Source organism: Condylura cristata, unplaced genomic scaffold, assembly GCF_000260355.1.
Source record: "Condylura cristata isolate star-nosed mole 26May11 unplaced genomic scaffold, ConCri1.0 scaffold00032, whole genome shotgun sequence".
Classification (NCBI taxonomy): domain Eukaryota; kingdom Metazoa; phylum Chordata; class Mammalia; order Eulipotyphla; family Talpidae; genus Condylura; species Condylura cristata.
Window position 1 is genome coordinate 11120573 of NW_004567133.1, and position 12320 is coordinate 11132892.

At 40.6% G+C, this 12320-nt stretch overlaps 1 protein-coding gene across 1 annotated transcript in view; it reads left to right on the forward strand.

The window, feature by feature from the left end:
* The first annotated feature begins 63 nt into the window (after positions 1-63).
* SMG1 (SMG1 phosphatidylinositol 3-kinase-related kinase) overlaps positions 64-12320 on the forward strand; it is a 92350-nt gene continuing 80093 nt past the window's right edge. Inside the window, exon 1 of the mRNA XM_004692098.2 lies at positions 64-533. Coding sequence (XP_004692155.1) covers positions 445-533 — 89 coding nt within the window. The 5' untranslated portion in view covers positions 64-444. The remainder of the gene's footprint in view (positions 534-12320) is intronic.

Below are 12320 nucleotides of genomic sequence, written 5' to 3' on the forward strand. Positions count from 1 at the left end.
GCGGCCCCACCCCTCTCCCCAGGCCCGGCGGGCGCTGACACCGCCCCTCGCTCCCAGCATGCCGTGCGGCAGCGGCGGGCGGAGTCGGGAGGCGGGGAAGCTGTGGTTGTGTGAGCGTGAGGAGCCGCCGCCACCGCCTCCTCCTCGCCGTCCTCCTCCTCCTGGGCCCGGGCGTCGCGGGCCGCGCACGGCCCTGGAAGAGACGTCGCCTCCCCTTCCTCCGCCTCCCCCTGGCCGCGCCGCTCCCGCCTCCTCGTCCTGCGCTGCGGGCTCAGGCGGAACCCGGAACGGCCGTCCGCCTCCCCCGCCCTCCGCCGCCTCCTCCTCCTCTTCGGCTTCCTTCTCACCCCCGGGCCGGAGCGGAGTGTCGGCGGCCGCCGGTTCGGGCGGCGACTCGCGCTTCTTCGGGCGGCGGCGCTTGGCCATGTCGTGTCGGGGAAGGTAATGAGCCGCAGAGCCCCGGGGTCTCGGCTGAGCAGCGGCGGCGGCGGCGGCACCAAGTACCCGCGGAGCTGGAATGACTGGCAACCCAGGTGGGTGAGCCGGCGCCCAGCCCACCGCTCCGACCCGGGGCCCCGCCTCGGGCGGGCCGAGGCCTAGGGCCGCCGGGCTGGGAGGCGCGGCCTAGGCCCTCCACCCCCCGGGCCCCGGGCGCGGCTTCCTGGGTCCTCTCCCGCCCGGCCGGGGGAGGAAGGCCTCCGGGCGGCGAGGCCTAAGTGCCTCCCCTCTCCCTGCATTTCAGCCCCGGGCTGGAGCGGTGACCCGGGCCGCCCGACGGAGGCACTGCACTAGGGGTTTGGCTCTCGGACAGTGAAGAAAGGGGCCTCTGGGGGTGGGGGTGGGGGATCTTCTGGTTACCACTTCCTCCCAAGTTGGGGGCTGAGTTGGGAGATGCTGGGGAGCCCACGACCCCCTCTGATACGCCTTGGCCGCCGTGGTCCCGCACCCGCCCAGGCTCAAGCCTCCACGTGAAAGACCTTAACAGCGATCCGGTGTGTGACCCCACGTGTTAATATTAGCACACACAAGCAGGAAAAAAGAGAAACCCTTAAAACCTTACTTTGACTTTAGGCGAGGCTAGTTGAGGGTAGGAGATGAGACTGTGGAGGTGTTCTTTGGGCCTCCCTGGTCGGATCCTGTGAAATGAAGTTTTCTCCCGGTGCAGGTGCGATGCTAGGATATTGGTGGAGAGCAGTTTACACCTGGACCCTGGGTGGGCCCTCACCTGCTCACCTAGAGCAATAGAGAATTGCCACTCGCCCGTGTGGCGGGTTTGATCTCAGAGCGCTGGCTTTGGGGCCTAGTTGGAGTTGAATATGTGTTTAGGAGCATCAACTTAATTTTTTGTGTGTGTGTCTTTCTGATTAATCATGGGGCAGTTATGCCTAATTTAGTATTCTCCCTCTCTTCCTGTATAAGTGCGCATAATAACTCAGAGACTGCATTTTAGCCCAGTGCCTCAGCGAACTCCTTAGATCTATATAATGTTTCAGGGTATGATTTGTGAGATTTTCATACTTGAAGCACACTTGCATTATGATCATTCAGATACTGGTTACATGCAAGACATGGTACTGTTGAAATGACTTGTTTCTTGGTGGTTACATGTAATTCGGCAGTACCTGGAAAATAATTTGGCAGATTGTTAGAATGCAATGTTTTAGGTCATAGGAAGAACAAAATAATCTTGGCTAATGGGTCTTACACATTGCACCCTTTTTAATACCTCTCCCCAAATCCTGTGTCTGCTGCATGTAACCAGGTGACTTTAAAAGTTAATGTCTGCTCTTCTTTTTTAGACATGTGAATGATTGGTAGTTTGAAATAAGATATTATAAAGGCTTTTTTAAAAAAATATTTAAAAAAAAGTTAATGCCTGCACAGAGATGGGAAAAGGCACAAATTGATGTAAAAATGAACTATCATTATTTAAAAAAATGTAAACTCAAAAAAAAAGTTAATGCCTGCATCTAGAATTGAGATGCCAAGTGGTTTTTTTAAAAAATGTTTGAAAACCCGCTTTACTTTGGTCCTTATCACTTTTAGGTTTGTGAGTGCTTTAAATAAAATCAGTTGACTTTATCTATAATTGATGTATTTTTTAAATACTTATTTTTGCATACAGAACTGTGGTAAGGACCATAGGTGCAGGGGCTGTAAAAGGCTTCGCCAGAGACAGTGGGGAGCAGAACAGGCAGATCAACCAAGTACACTGCCAGGGGAGCAGTGGGCAGATCAGGAGAGGTCTGCTGCACCATGTGGTCACCTTCCCAGGGCAGGCATCGAACTCATGCTGAAGTGGCCCTAGTTTCTTAGTGCTGTGCTTTAACCTGCTGTGTCACCAGGGAGGGCCTTGTAATTGATATTCTTAATTGTTTTGCACTTACGTTGATATGTATGACATTTAAAAATTTTCCATGTAACCATTTAGGTGATAAATGAAGGTGAATTTGATTTTTTAAGGAGTCTTATTTGACAGTGATTTCCATTATTTTTCACTATTGTGGTCAGCACATGCAACAAAATTTAGTATCCTTTAAGAGGAGGAAAGAAAGTGCCCTTCTCAAGTAGTCTCAGAGCTTTTAGAAAAGAAATTGCAGCATGCAGTTGTAAATAAATGGAGTAACAGTTGCCGCCACATGCTGGGGTCACCTGACTTTAAGTAACAGGTATGGTAGAGTTATGTATATACTGGTGGAATATGTACTTGTGTATTAATGTCCATGTTTTCTTTCAAGTGCTTTATTAGTTGAGGTGTGTGGGGAGTTGGGGGTAAGAATCTGAGCTTTCTGTGAAGCCATGCTCTGTAACAAAGTCTCAGAACTTTTAGCATAGGTAGCCAGATACTGGGATGTGCTTGGTTACAAAGAAGTGGTAATAGGTTAGAATATTGGAAATAACTTGATTTTTTTGTAGAATAGGGGATGGGGAAGGAAGTGTGAAGGAATACCCATAGCATAACTAGATTTGTTTGCAGGTCATGTGGTTGTTAAATTGCAAATAAAAAACTTGAGATGCTTGCCAAATCATCAATCTTCATAAATTAAACTTGGGAGGTTATTATTCTGTCCCCTCTTCACTTGAAAAAGGTGATAGATTCCAGTTAACTGACAAAATGGAATTGATTTCCCCTCCTTGTTCAACTGGGGACTAATTTGTTTCTCGAAATATCTTGAAGATGTTTAGATTACTTCAAGATAGTAGATTACTGTGGTTTACCTGAATCATTTTGATTAAAAAAAATTCTTTGCCTTCCTGTATTGGTCTTTTTTTTTTGGCTCTATTTTTCTAGATTTATGCTTTTGAAAAAGTGGGGCTTCAAACGATTCCTGTCAATTTTAGTGTTACTTTGTCATTTTGTCTGGAAACTGGCTGTTGAGTTGATCAGGGCCACCCATGATCTGCTTCACATATATTAACAGAAAGTGTTCCAGGTGGCTAAATACATGAATGTCATGTGGGCGGGAGCAGGCCCACCATGGCTGGAAGCATACCTTTAGCAGGATGTATACAGCACTGACAAATGGGCTTCTTTCCTTCAGTGTGCTCTCAGTTAAAATTGTTGAGTAAGTAATTAGGTCTTAGCATTGCCGCTTAGCCAGTCTGCCCTTTTCTTGACTTTGTCTTTTGGGATGTAATCCAGCAGTTGTACGGTTCCCAGACAGACAGATTAGAATGGTTTGTTTCAAAATTCAGTGTACAATTTAATACTCCAAAATGGCATGATTAATTTGACATTGGAATAAAAATATAGGCACTCAGGTCAACAGAAAAGATTTAATTTATGCACTTGGGAGTTTAGGACTTTTAACAGGTAATATGTTAGGTTTCTTCTTTCTATAATTCTAAAAGGATGAAACTATACAGCTTCAATAGCTTCCATATGGGGTACAAAGTAGACAGAATAAATTTCTCAAAAGTGTAAGAATTTTTATCTTCTCTTGTCACAGACCAAAGGCAGTGAAGAATCTTGTGAAGACAGGAAAGCTAGAAACTAGTATGTCTGACATTGTAAGAATCTGGATTTTCAAAACTTCCAGTTATCTATTTAGCCTTTTCTGAGTCTGTAGTGATGTCCATAGGGACATTATATAGTAAAATATACATGAAGGATAAAATTAAGTGGAGTTAAATGTTTTAAAAAGAACTTCAATTAAGTAGAATTTAGTGATTACTAATTCTGTGCCTCAAAGATCTCTAAGGTTCTTTTCCTGTCCTTCCCCCCAGTTAATTGCAAAGGAATGCATGGCTTGGGGGGGGGGTAGGAGTTTATTTTTTCCCCTATGAAATAGACCATCACATAAACATTTGATAATAGTTTCTTTAAATTGAATCTCCCTCTTCCACCTCAGTTCGTTTTAAATTTGGGACTATATAACAAGTTCTGTTTTGTTTTTTTTAAAATAATGATGAAATATTTTAATTCAGTGAAATTGAATTATATCAGTTTGGAAGATAATGGTGCTTTGGAGTTTTTGCAGGAGAGCCACTATCTTTAATGAAGTTTTACATTAGTGTGGAAAGTTAAAAAAGCTATGTGCTTTATAAACCAGTGTTATTTTAACTAAAAGAGCTTTGTAAAATGGGGAGTATTACATAGTTCTTGGTGTAATTGTTCTTATATGTGATTAACAGAGTTTAAAACCTGCAGAGTTCGTGGGGGCTACAGTTGAGTAGGGGGAAGTGGGATTGTGAAAATTGATCTGTGCTATTTTTTTTTTAAAGATTTTATTTATGCATACAGAAATGGGGTACAGGCCAGAGGTACGGGGGGGGGGGTGAGAGGATTCACCAGAGACAGAGTGGGGAGCAGAATAGGCAGATCGACAAAATACACTGCTGAGGGGAGCAGCGGGTGGGTCAGGAGAGGTCTGCTGCACCATGTGGTCACCTCCAGGGCAGGCGGGGATCAAACTCATGTGGAAGTGGCTTTAGCTTCTTAGTGCTGTGCTTTAACTTGTTTCGCCACCAGGGAGGGCCCGATCTGTGCTATTTTTTAAAAAGAAAATATTTATGCACACAGAACTGGGGTATAGAACAGTGGTGAGAGGATTCACCAGAGACAGAGTGGGGAGCAGAACAGGCGGACTGACAAGTACACTGCTGAAAAGGGGCACAGCGGTTTGCTGCGCCATATGGGTCACCTCCATGGCCGAGGATTGAACTTGTGCTGAAGTAGCTGTGGCTCCCGGCCAGCTTCACAGTGCTGCTTTGTCGTTCTGTGCTTTAACCCATTGCACCACCAGGGAGGGACCCATCCTGCTATTTTAACCGTAAATTTAGGGGGTGTTTTTATAAAAAATAAAGGAAAGTAGGGAGATGATAATATGCAAGTTGCTAATTCCCAGTTTGGTTAGAAGGAACCCCACTGGAAGGATGGGGTACTTGTGAGGAGTGTCACAAATAGGAGATAATCTCAGCACTATATTGATGCTTTTGTAAGCTTCGAATGATAATTTGTGTGTTTGGAGTGATTTCAGGGAAGCATTGAAGTTTTTTTTTTTAGATTTTATTTATGCATACAGGTAGGTACTGGGGTGCAGGTCAGAGGCGGCAGGGGAGAGAGAATCCACCAGAGACAGTGGGGAACAGAATAGGCAGATACACTGAAATACACTGCTGAAGGGAACAGCGGGGAGATAGACATTTATCATGCCATGTGGGTCAGCTCCCTGGCCAGGGATTAAACCCATGCTGCAGTGATTGTCGAGAGCTCTTTAGTGCAGGGCTTCAACCTGTTGTGCTACCAGGGAGGGCCCAGCAACCTTGAAGTTTTATAGCAGGGTAGTAGTAGCATAATTTGGGAAAATATAGTTTGTTGTGTGTATGACCAAACTAGTCGGCAGTTAGAACAGGCCAGATAAGAGACTGCTAAAGACTTGAATATTATGTTTATAATACATGATTTAAATTCAAAGTATTCAGCACACTATGTGGGAACTTCCTTAAGGAATAGCCCCTCTTACTGGATTGTCGGGAAAGTGATGACATATTCCCCTCTCCAGTTGTTACCTGGTTCTGAGGATGATCCTGGAAGTGCTAATCTGTTTGCACCAGTTCATTTACATTATATAGGACGGTCATGCACTTATGAAATGGAGTGTGGGCTGTAGGTGTTCTGGGAGTTCTAAATTCTCACAACTTTTAATTTAAGGGTTCCTTCATTCACTGTATGTTATATAGTAGGCACTTTTACTTGCCTTTCTTTTCTCTATTTGGATCACCTCAAATAAGTCCTTGCGGCTCCTTTCATTGGTCTTCCCTTTATGAGTTCACGCTAGCTGTCATTTGTTTGTTTTTTCATATTGTTATTTTAGTTGTCTTGGCTGTCTTTAAAGTTTTCTCAGAATTCATTTTATTTCAGTGAATACAAAACAAAACATACCCTAACAGTAAAGATTGAAGGTATTTTTGTAGTTTAATTCCTTCCTAGAGGAAATATCTGTGCTTTTATTACCTTTTTACTAAGATGTAGAGTATAACCTATTAAACTGATGGCAGAAATTTTTGATGTAGAGATGTTTGTGTGTTTTTAATACCAGTTTCTGCTTCATCTTATATTAGTTGATTGAATGTACTTTTCTTCTTTTAGTTGAATTCTTTCAATTCCATTGTGGTATTTTAGATAATATTTATGTATAGGCCCTTATATTCAGAGAAATTCGATTAATGTATGTGCCTATGTAACCATGAGCCTAATAAGATACAGATACCCATTGACTTTTTTAGTTAGATTACATTCCCCCTCCAATACAAACAAAACCCCCCCACAAACCCAGCACCGTACAGTCAGATTTGCCTTAATGTTTTTTTGTAGAAAAGAAATCTTTGAGTATGATCTTGTGATTTATTGCCAGCTTAATAGTTTCTTTGGCTAACACCATAGACATTTTTTATTCCTCTTTTGTATAAACATACTTAAAATATCTGAAGAACCCCTGTGAAAACAGTTTCAGATGGTAGATCTGTTGTTAAGCTTTTCAGGCAGTTGAGTCTTGGAACACAGAGGAACTCCTCTCCTCGGCTGTTTATTCCCTTGTTGCTGAGCTGTTTTTCATGCTCTCCTCAGTCTAAGCCTTGCGCCTCCATGAAGACCCCTACTTTTTGTCTTTTGATCTCTTAGTGAACTTTGTTGCAACAGGTCATACTGTGAAAGGTTAGTCCTTACTATTTTTCCCCCAAATAGTTTTAAGTCTCTGATGGCTAAGCCTGAACGACCCATCTGTAGTCACTCCCTTTTGCCCCCCACCAATGTTTTACTTGCCCTGTAGCACTCCCTGAGCTCTTTTCTGCCTTACTATCTTTGTGTGTGTAGAGACTTTGGACCTGATACTTCATTTCTCAGCCTATATGTTACCCCCTCCAAAGAAACAGCCTTCTCTAACATTTCTAAAATTTCATGTGGTATCTTAAAAAGATCTTTTCCCTGTAGCACTTATCACTACCTGAAATTTTTAGGTGTCTTCCCAATAAAATATCCTTATATCATGCATCTTGTATAATCCTTTTACTCCTGTGAACTCTTCATCCCTACAGTGCATCAGTAAATAGTATACACTCTTACTGTGTCCTTCCTTACATAAATACATGAAAATGGAATTCTGCAAGTTTGTTTCTATGCTTAGAGTTAACTCCAGAGTAACAACACTGTTACAGTAGAAGGTCTTGGAGGGGAACAGTTCCTTATACTGCAGCTTGGTTAGCTTGAGACATTAATTTAAACGAACTGAACAGGTTTGACGGGACAGTGTTCTGGGGGATTGAAGTGGCCAGATCTTCCACAGAAGAAAGAATATGGTCATTTCTGCCAAGGTTTTACTCATCTTGAAAAAATGCTCACGTATTTTATAAAAAATACTGTCCTCATGTATTTAAAGTTCTGTACAAAGATATCTTACCCACATCTATTGTATTCATTTGTGCATTATTTAAATAATAAAAAGTTAGGCTGAAACCCAAATTTTCCAGAATTAACAGATTTCTAAACACAGTGAATTCTTTTATTAATCTTATATTTTTGGGCACTCCCTGGTGGCACAACGGGTTAAAGCGCATCCCTGTGAAGCTAGTTGCAGCCACTTCAGTGAAAGTTCAATCCCCAGCCAAGTTGCTGACCCACATGGTGCAGCAAACCTCTCCTGTCTTGCCTGTAGCTCCTCTCAGCAGTGAATTTCATTGAGCTGCCTGTTCTGCTCCCCACTCTGTCTCTGGTGAATCCTCTTACCACTCCTGCACCTCTGGCCTGTACCCCAGTTCTGTATGCATAAGTAAAATCTTTAAAAAAAATCTTTTCAAAAATGGAAATTGTATTCCTTTTAAAATGTATTCCTTTGGAGATTAATGTTGCTATTTATATTATTCATAATATGTCTAACACTGCATTTTTATTTAAAAATCTTTTGCAGGCTTTGTGACATTTAAAAATCTTTTGAAGAGGGATTTCTGGTATCAGAGTTGTAGATATTGATTTTTGGTAGGGAACGCCCTATAAGTCCGGGTACTTCTTTGTTAATAAAGGGAGACATTATTTTTCCCTTTCCCCTTTTTTAATGTTACAAAGAACTCAACAGTGCTTTTATAGATCTACAAGAAAGTTATTAATGACTCTGCAGTGGCATAATGTAATTGTATAGTCGTGTATTTTCCTGCAGATTAATAAAATGTTAAATTAGTATGTACTAGACCCTTATTTGGGATCACATCCAAAATATTAGTACTTTTACTATTTATTAGGGAGGTGGTTCCACTAATAAATATGCCTTGAACTATGCCTGCCATATTTTAGTTTTTCCTCTGTATTTGACAGCAATGGTAATGTTTTGTTTTTTATTGATATTCTTTTCACTTAAGTTTTTCATTTTTAAAGTATATTATGTAGAAGAACTGGGGTGCAGGCCAGAGTGCAGGGTGTGTGAGAGGGTTTACCAGAAACAGTGTGGGGGACAGAACAGGTAGACCTACTGAAATGCACTCCTGAGAAGAGCAGTGGATGAGACAGGCAGGCCAGGTCTGTCTGCTTGACCATGTGGGTCAGCTTGGCAGGAGATTGAACCCAGGCTGTCTCAGGGGGACTTAACCCCTAGGCCACCAGGGAGGCCCAAAGTTTTCTTTTTAAACTTAGCAGAAACTGTACTCTAACATTTTACCCACTATTATTAAAAGAGATGTGCATGTGATTTGTATCTCTTGTGGGGTTGTGTGTGTTAACATTTATCTTTATTCTTAGAATATTTAGTTCTTTAAAGCAAATCATTTGCTCTTGGCTATTTAGGCTCTTGAAGGGTTTCTTTATATTCCTGATATATGCCCCAAATTTCTTGTCTGAAATTAGAACTTGATTCCAGATTTGTTTTTATTCTAACACTGGAATTTCAGATTCATTGCCTCAGTGACAGATTCTACGTTGTCTTCCTGAAATTTGCCAGGATTTAGATTGGATAAATGGGAAAGCTGTCGGACTTCTTGTCCTTTTTATAGAGTGAAATTCTTTTCTGCTTAGATGACTTAAAAAGATTCAAAGCTGATCATCAGTAGGATATTGAATGATGCAGTTGAATAAATTTAATTAAAAAGAAAACATTCCCTGGATTTTCTTCCCTAAAATCATTTATCCTTTTTATTCTCTGTCCTTATGTTCTTTGGATGTAAATGAAGAAAAATGTAGCAGGTGTCTGGGGTAGCAGGACTATGAAACTTGAGATTTAGTGTTTATTCATTAGTCAGGTTTGAGTCTCCTTTAATAACTAGTTTGTATTGTTTTTGAAGGACTTGGGTTAGAATTCTATTTAAAATGACTATCATTATTTGAAACACCAGTAACATTTTAATATGTGGTATCTCGTTCCTTTTTTGAAAACATTGAAATTAAAATGAACGTAAAGGTTGTGTATGTGGGTGATCAGCTGACTGTGAAAGTTTTGTGCAACAAACTTTAAAGCGGCCTATCTTGTATGGTTACTCTAATGCTAGTGCCCCCTATGTTTTTATGATAATTTATTAAGGATATAAAATTTACAACAAATCCCCTCCCCCTCCAACTCTCTTAGTTCTTTTAAAAATCCACTTGCTGTTGTATCAGTGCATTGGAGAAGTTAGAAGTAGAAACCCAGGGTGTTTTAAATTACTCAGTAAGGTGTATTTATTTTTAAGAATATGTGTATTTTTAATCTTGATCCTTTAGGAGGATGCTGTTAGGAAAATAGCAGTGGGCTAAGAATGAGAAGATAAAGGTCTGTTGTACTGACACTGTTATCTGTTCTGGAGTTAATTCTTGCCTCCTTAAGGTGTAGGATTGGTAAAGGTTAGAGAGAAAGTTTGGGCAATTACTTTAAAAGCTGTTCAGTTGCTGTATAAATACTGTATGTTGTCCTATATGAGCTAGGTTTGGAATTTTAAAGAGCCTCCTTTGTCTCTTGCTCAGAAAGTTTCAGAATTTACTGCATGTATGTATATACTCAAATTCTGATTCTAGTTAAGAATTTTTCTCTAGTACTTTTCGTATTAGAAGAGTGTATATATATGTAGTGGCATCTGAAAATTTCATAAAGGGTGTTTAAGTCAAGTCTTTAGTGGGGAGGTGTGTGTGTAGAAGTGCTTAAGTATGGCACAGGGCATTTTGATACTGTTGGAGAGGTGATTAATTGCGCCACCCCCCCCCCCAGAGGTGTTTCTTTTCTTTTTTTTTAAGATTTATTTTTTTATTTATGCATATAAGAGCTGGGAATGTAGGTAATCGTATGGGGGGGTGAGAGGATTCACCAGAGACAGAGTGGGGAGCAGAATAGGTAGATCCACTAAAATCCACTCCTGAGGGGAAAAGCAGGTGAGACAGGAGAGGTCTGCTTTGCCCTGTGGGGAGTGAACTTGTGCTGCTGTGACTGTGAACCCTTGCCCCACCAGGGAGGCCCTGGAGGTGGTTCTTTTTCTGCCATTAGGCCATAGGCTGTTAAAATTGGCACATGAGCAGTATATAGGTTAACCCACTCCCCATTTTATCCACTTAAGGATAATACCAGGTGAAATTATGAGCCAGTAAAAATAATCTAATCTCTGTGGCTATAGGGGTATAGTGGAGGGCTGGTACAAATGGAATTAAAGAAATGGTAGGTTAAAAGGTAGCTTTTACTTTGCTTAACTTTTATACAGTTGGAATTTAAGAACTAATTCTTTTAAGGGTGCTTGTTGAAATCTTACTGCCCCACCCTCCAGGTGTGTTTAAAAGAAGTTATTTTTTTCCCGAAGGAGTTACACTTTGTTTAAAAAAGAGTAGGGAGGATGGATCATGGCATCATGGAAAGGATGTAATATAGTAAAACAGTGTGAAGTACTTTAAAAACCACTTGTATCTTCTAAGCAAATACAGAAATTAATGAAATTCTGTAATACTTTAGGAATGTATATATTGTATTGAGCTATCAAGATATTTTTGCACTGTTTTAAATTATGGCATTGTAAATTACTCAAAATGTACAAATGCCATTTCCTAAGGAACTTCAGATTTAGAAACATTGATTTTTCTCTTTTGTTTTAAAAGGGAAACATGAAAGGTTCTTATTTTAAACCACTTAAATCAATTTGAATAAAGTTTGTTTAGTGTAAAAAGTAACAAAAAAGAAAGATAGCTCTGATAGACATTGTGGATTTAAAGTGGCTTATGTGATTTATTTATTTTTTACAGATTTCTTAAGCTTAAATACTTTAGTATATTTCTGACTACTGCTAAGTATAGTGGAAGTGTTGTTTCCTGGCTCTTGATTGCTGCTACTAGTATGTTTTAGTGTCTACTTCAAACTATCTTCATTTCATAGAATTTCCTACAGTTAAAAAAAAAAAAAAAACACAGTTGACTATCTTCCTTATAGGAGAGCCAAATCAAGGTTCAGGAAAAAATATATATATAAATAAAAAAACCAAAATTAACAAAGTATTAAGTCAGAGACATTCTGCAGAATGGTGGAGCCTGGAGGGGGATCATAATGGAGAGGGAAAAGCACAGGAACTGTGGTGATGGCACACAGGTGTACTGGTGGTGGGAACTTGATGGGCACTACACCTAGGAAGAGAAAGCAAATATTGGACAGAAAGTGAGCCATGTTGTGAAATACAGATAGGTAAATTTAAAAATACCAGTAAAAGGATCTTTCCCAATTATTTGATATAGAAGACTTCATTTTTAAAAAAATTATGTGTAAGAAGTAGGATCACTTCAGAAAAAGAGCTATTTCAGGATCACTTCAGAAAAAGAGATCACAGTGCTTAATGAAGAGGGTTTACCATACATATTTTACCTCTGATTACTGGTCGTGTGTATATATATATAT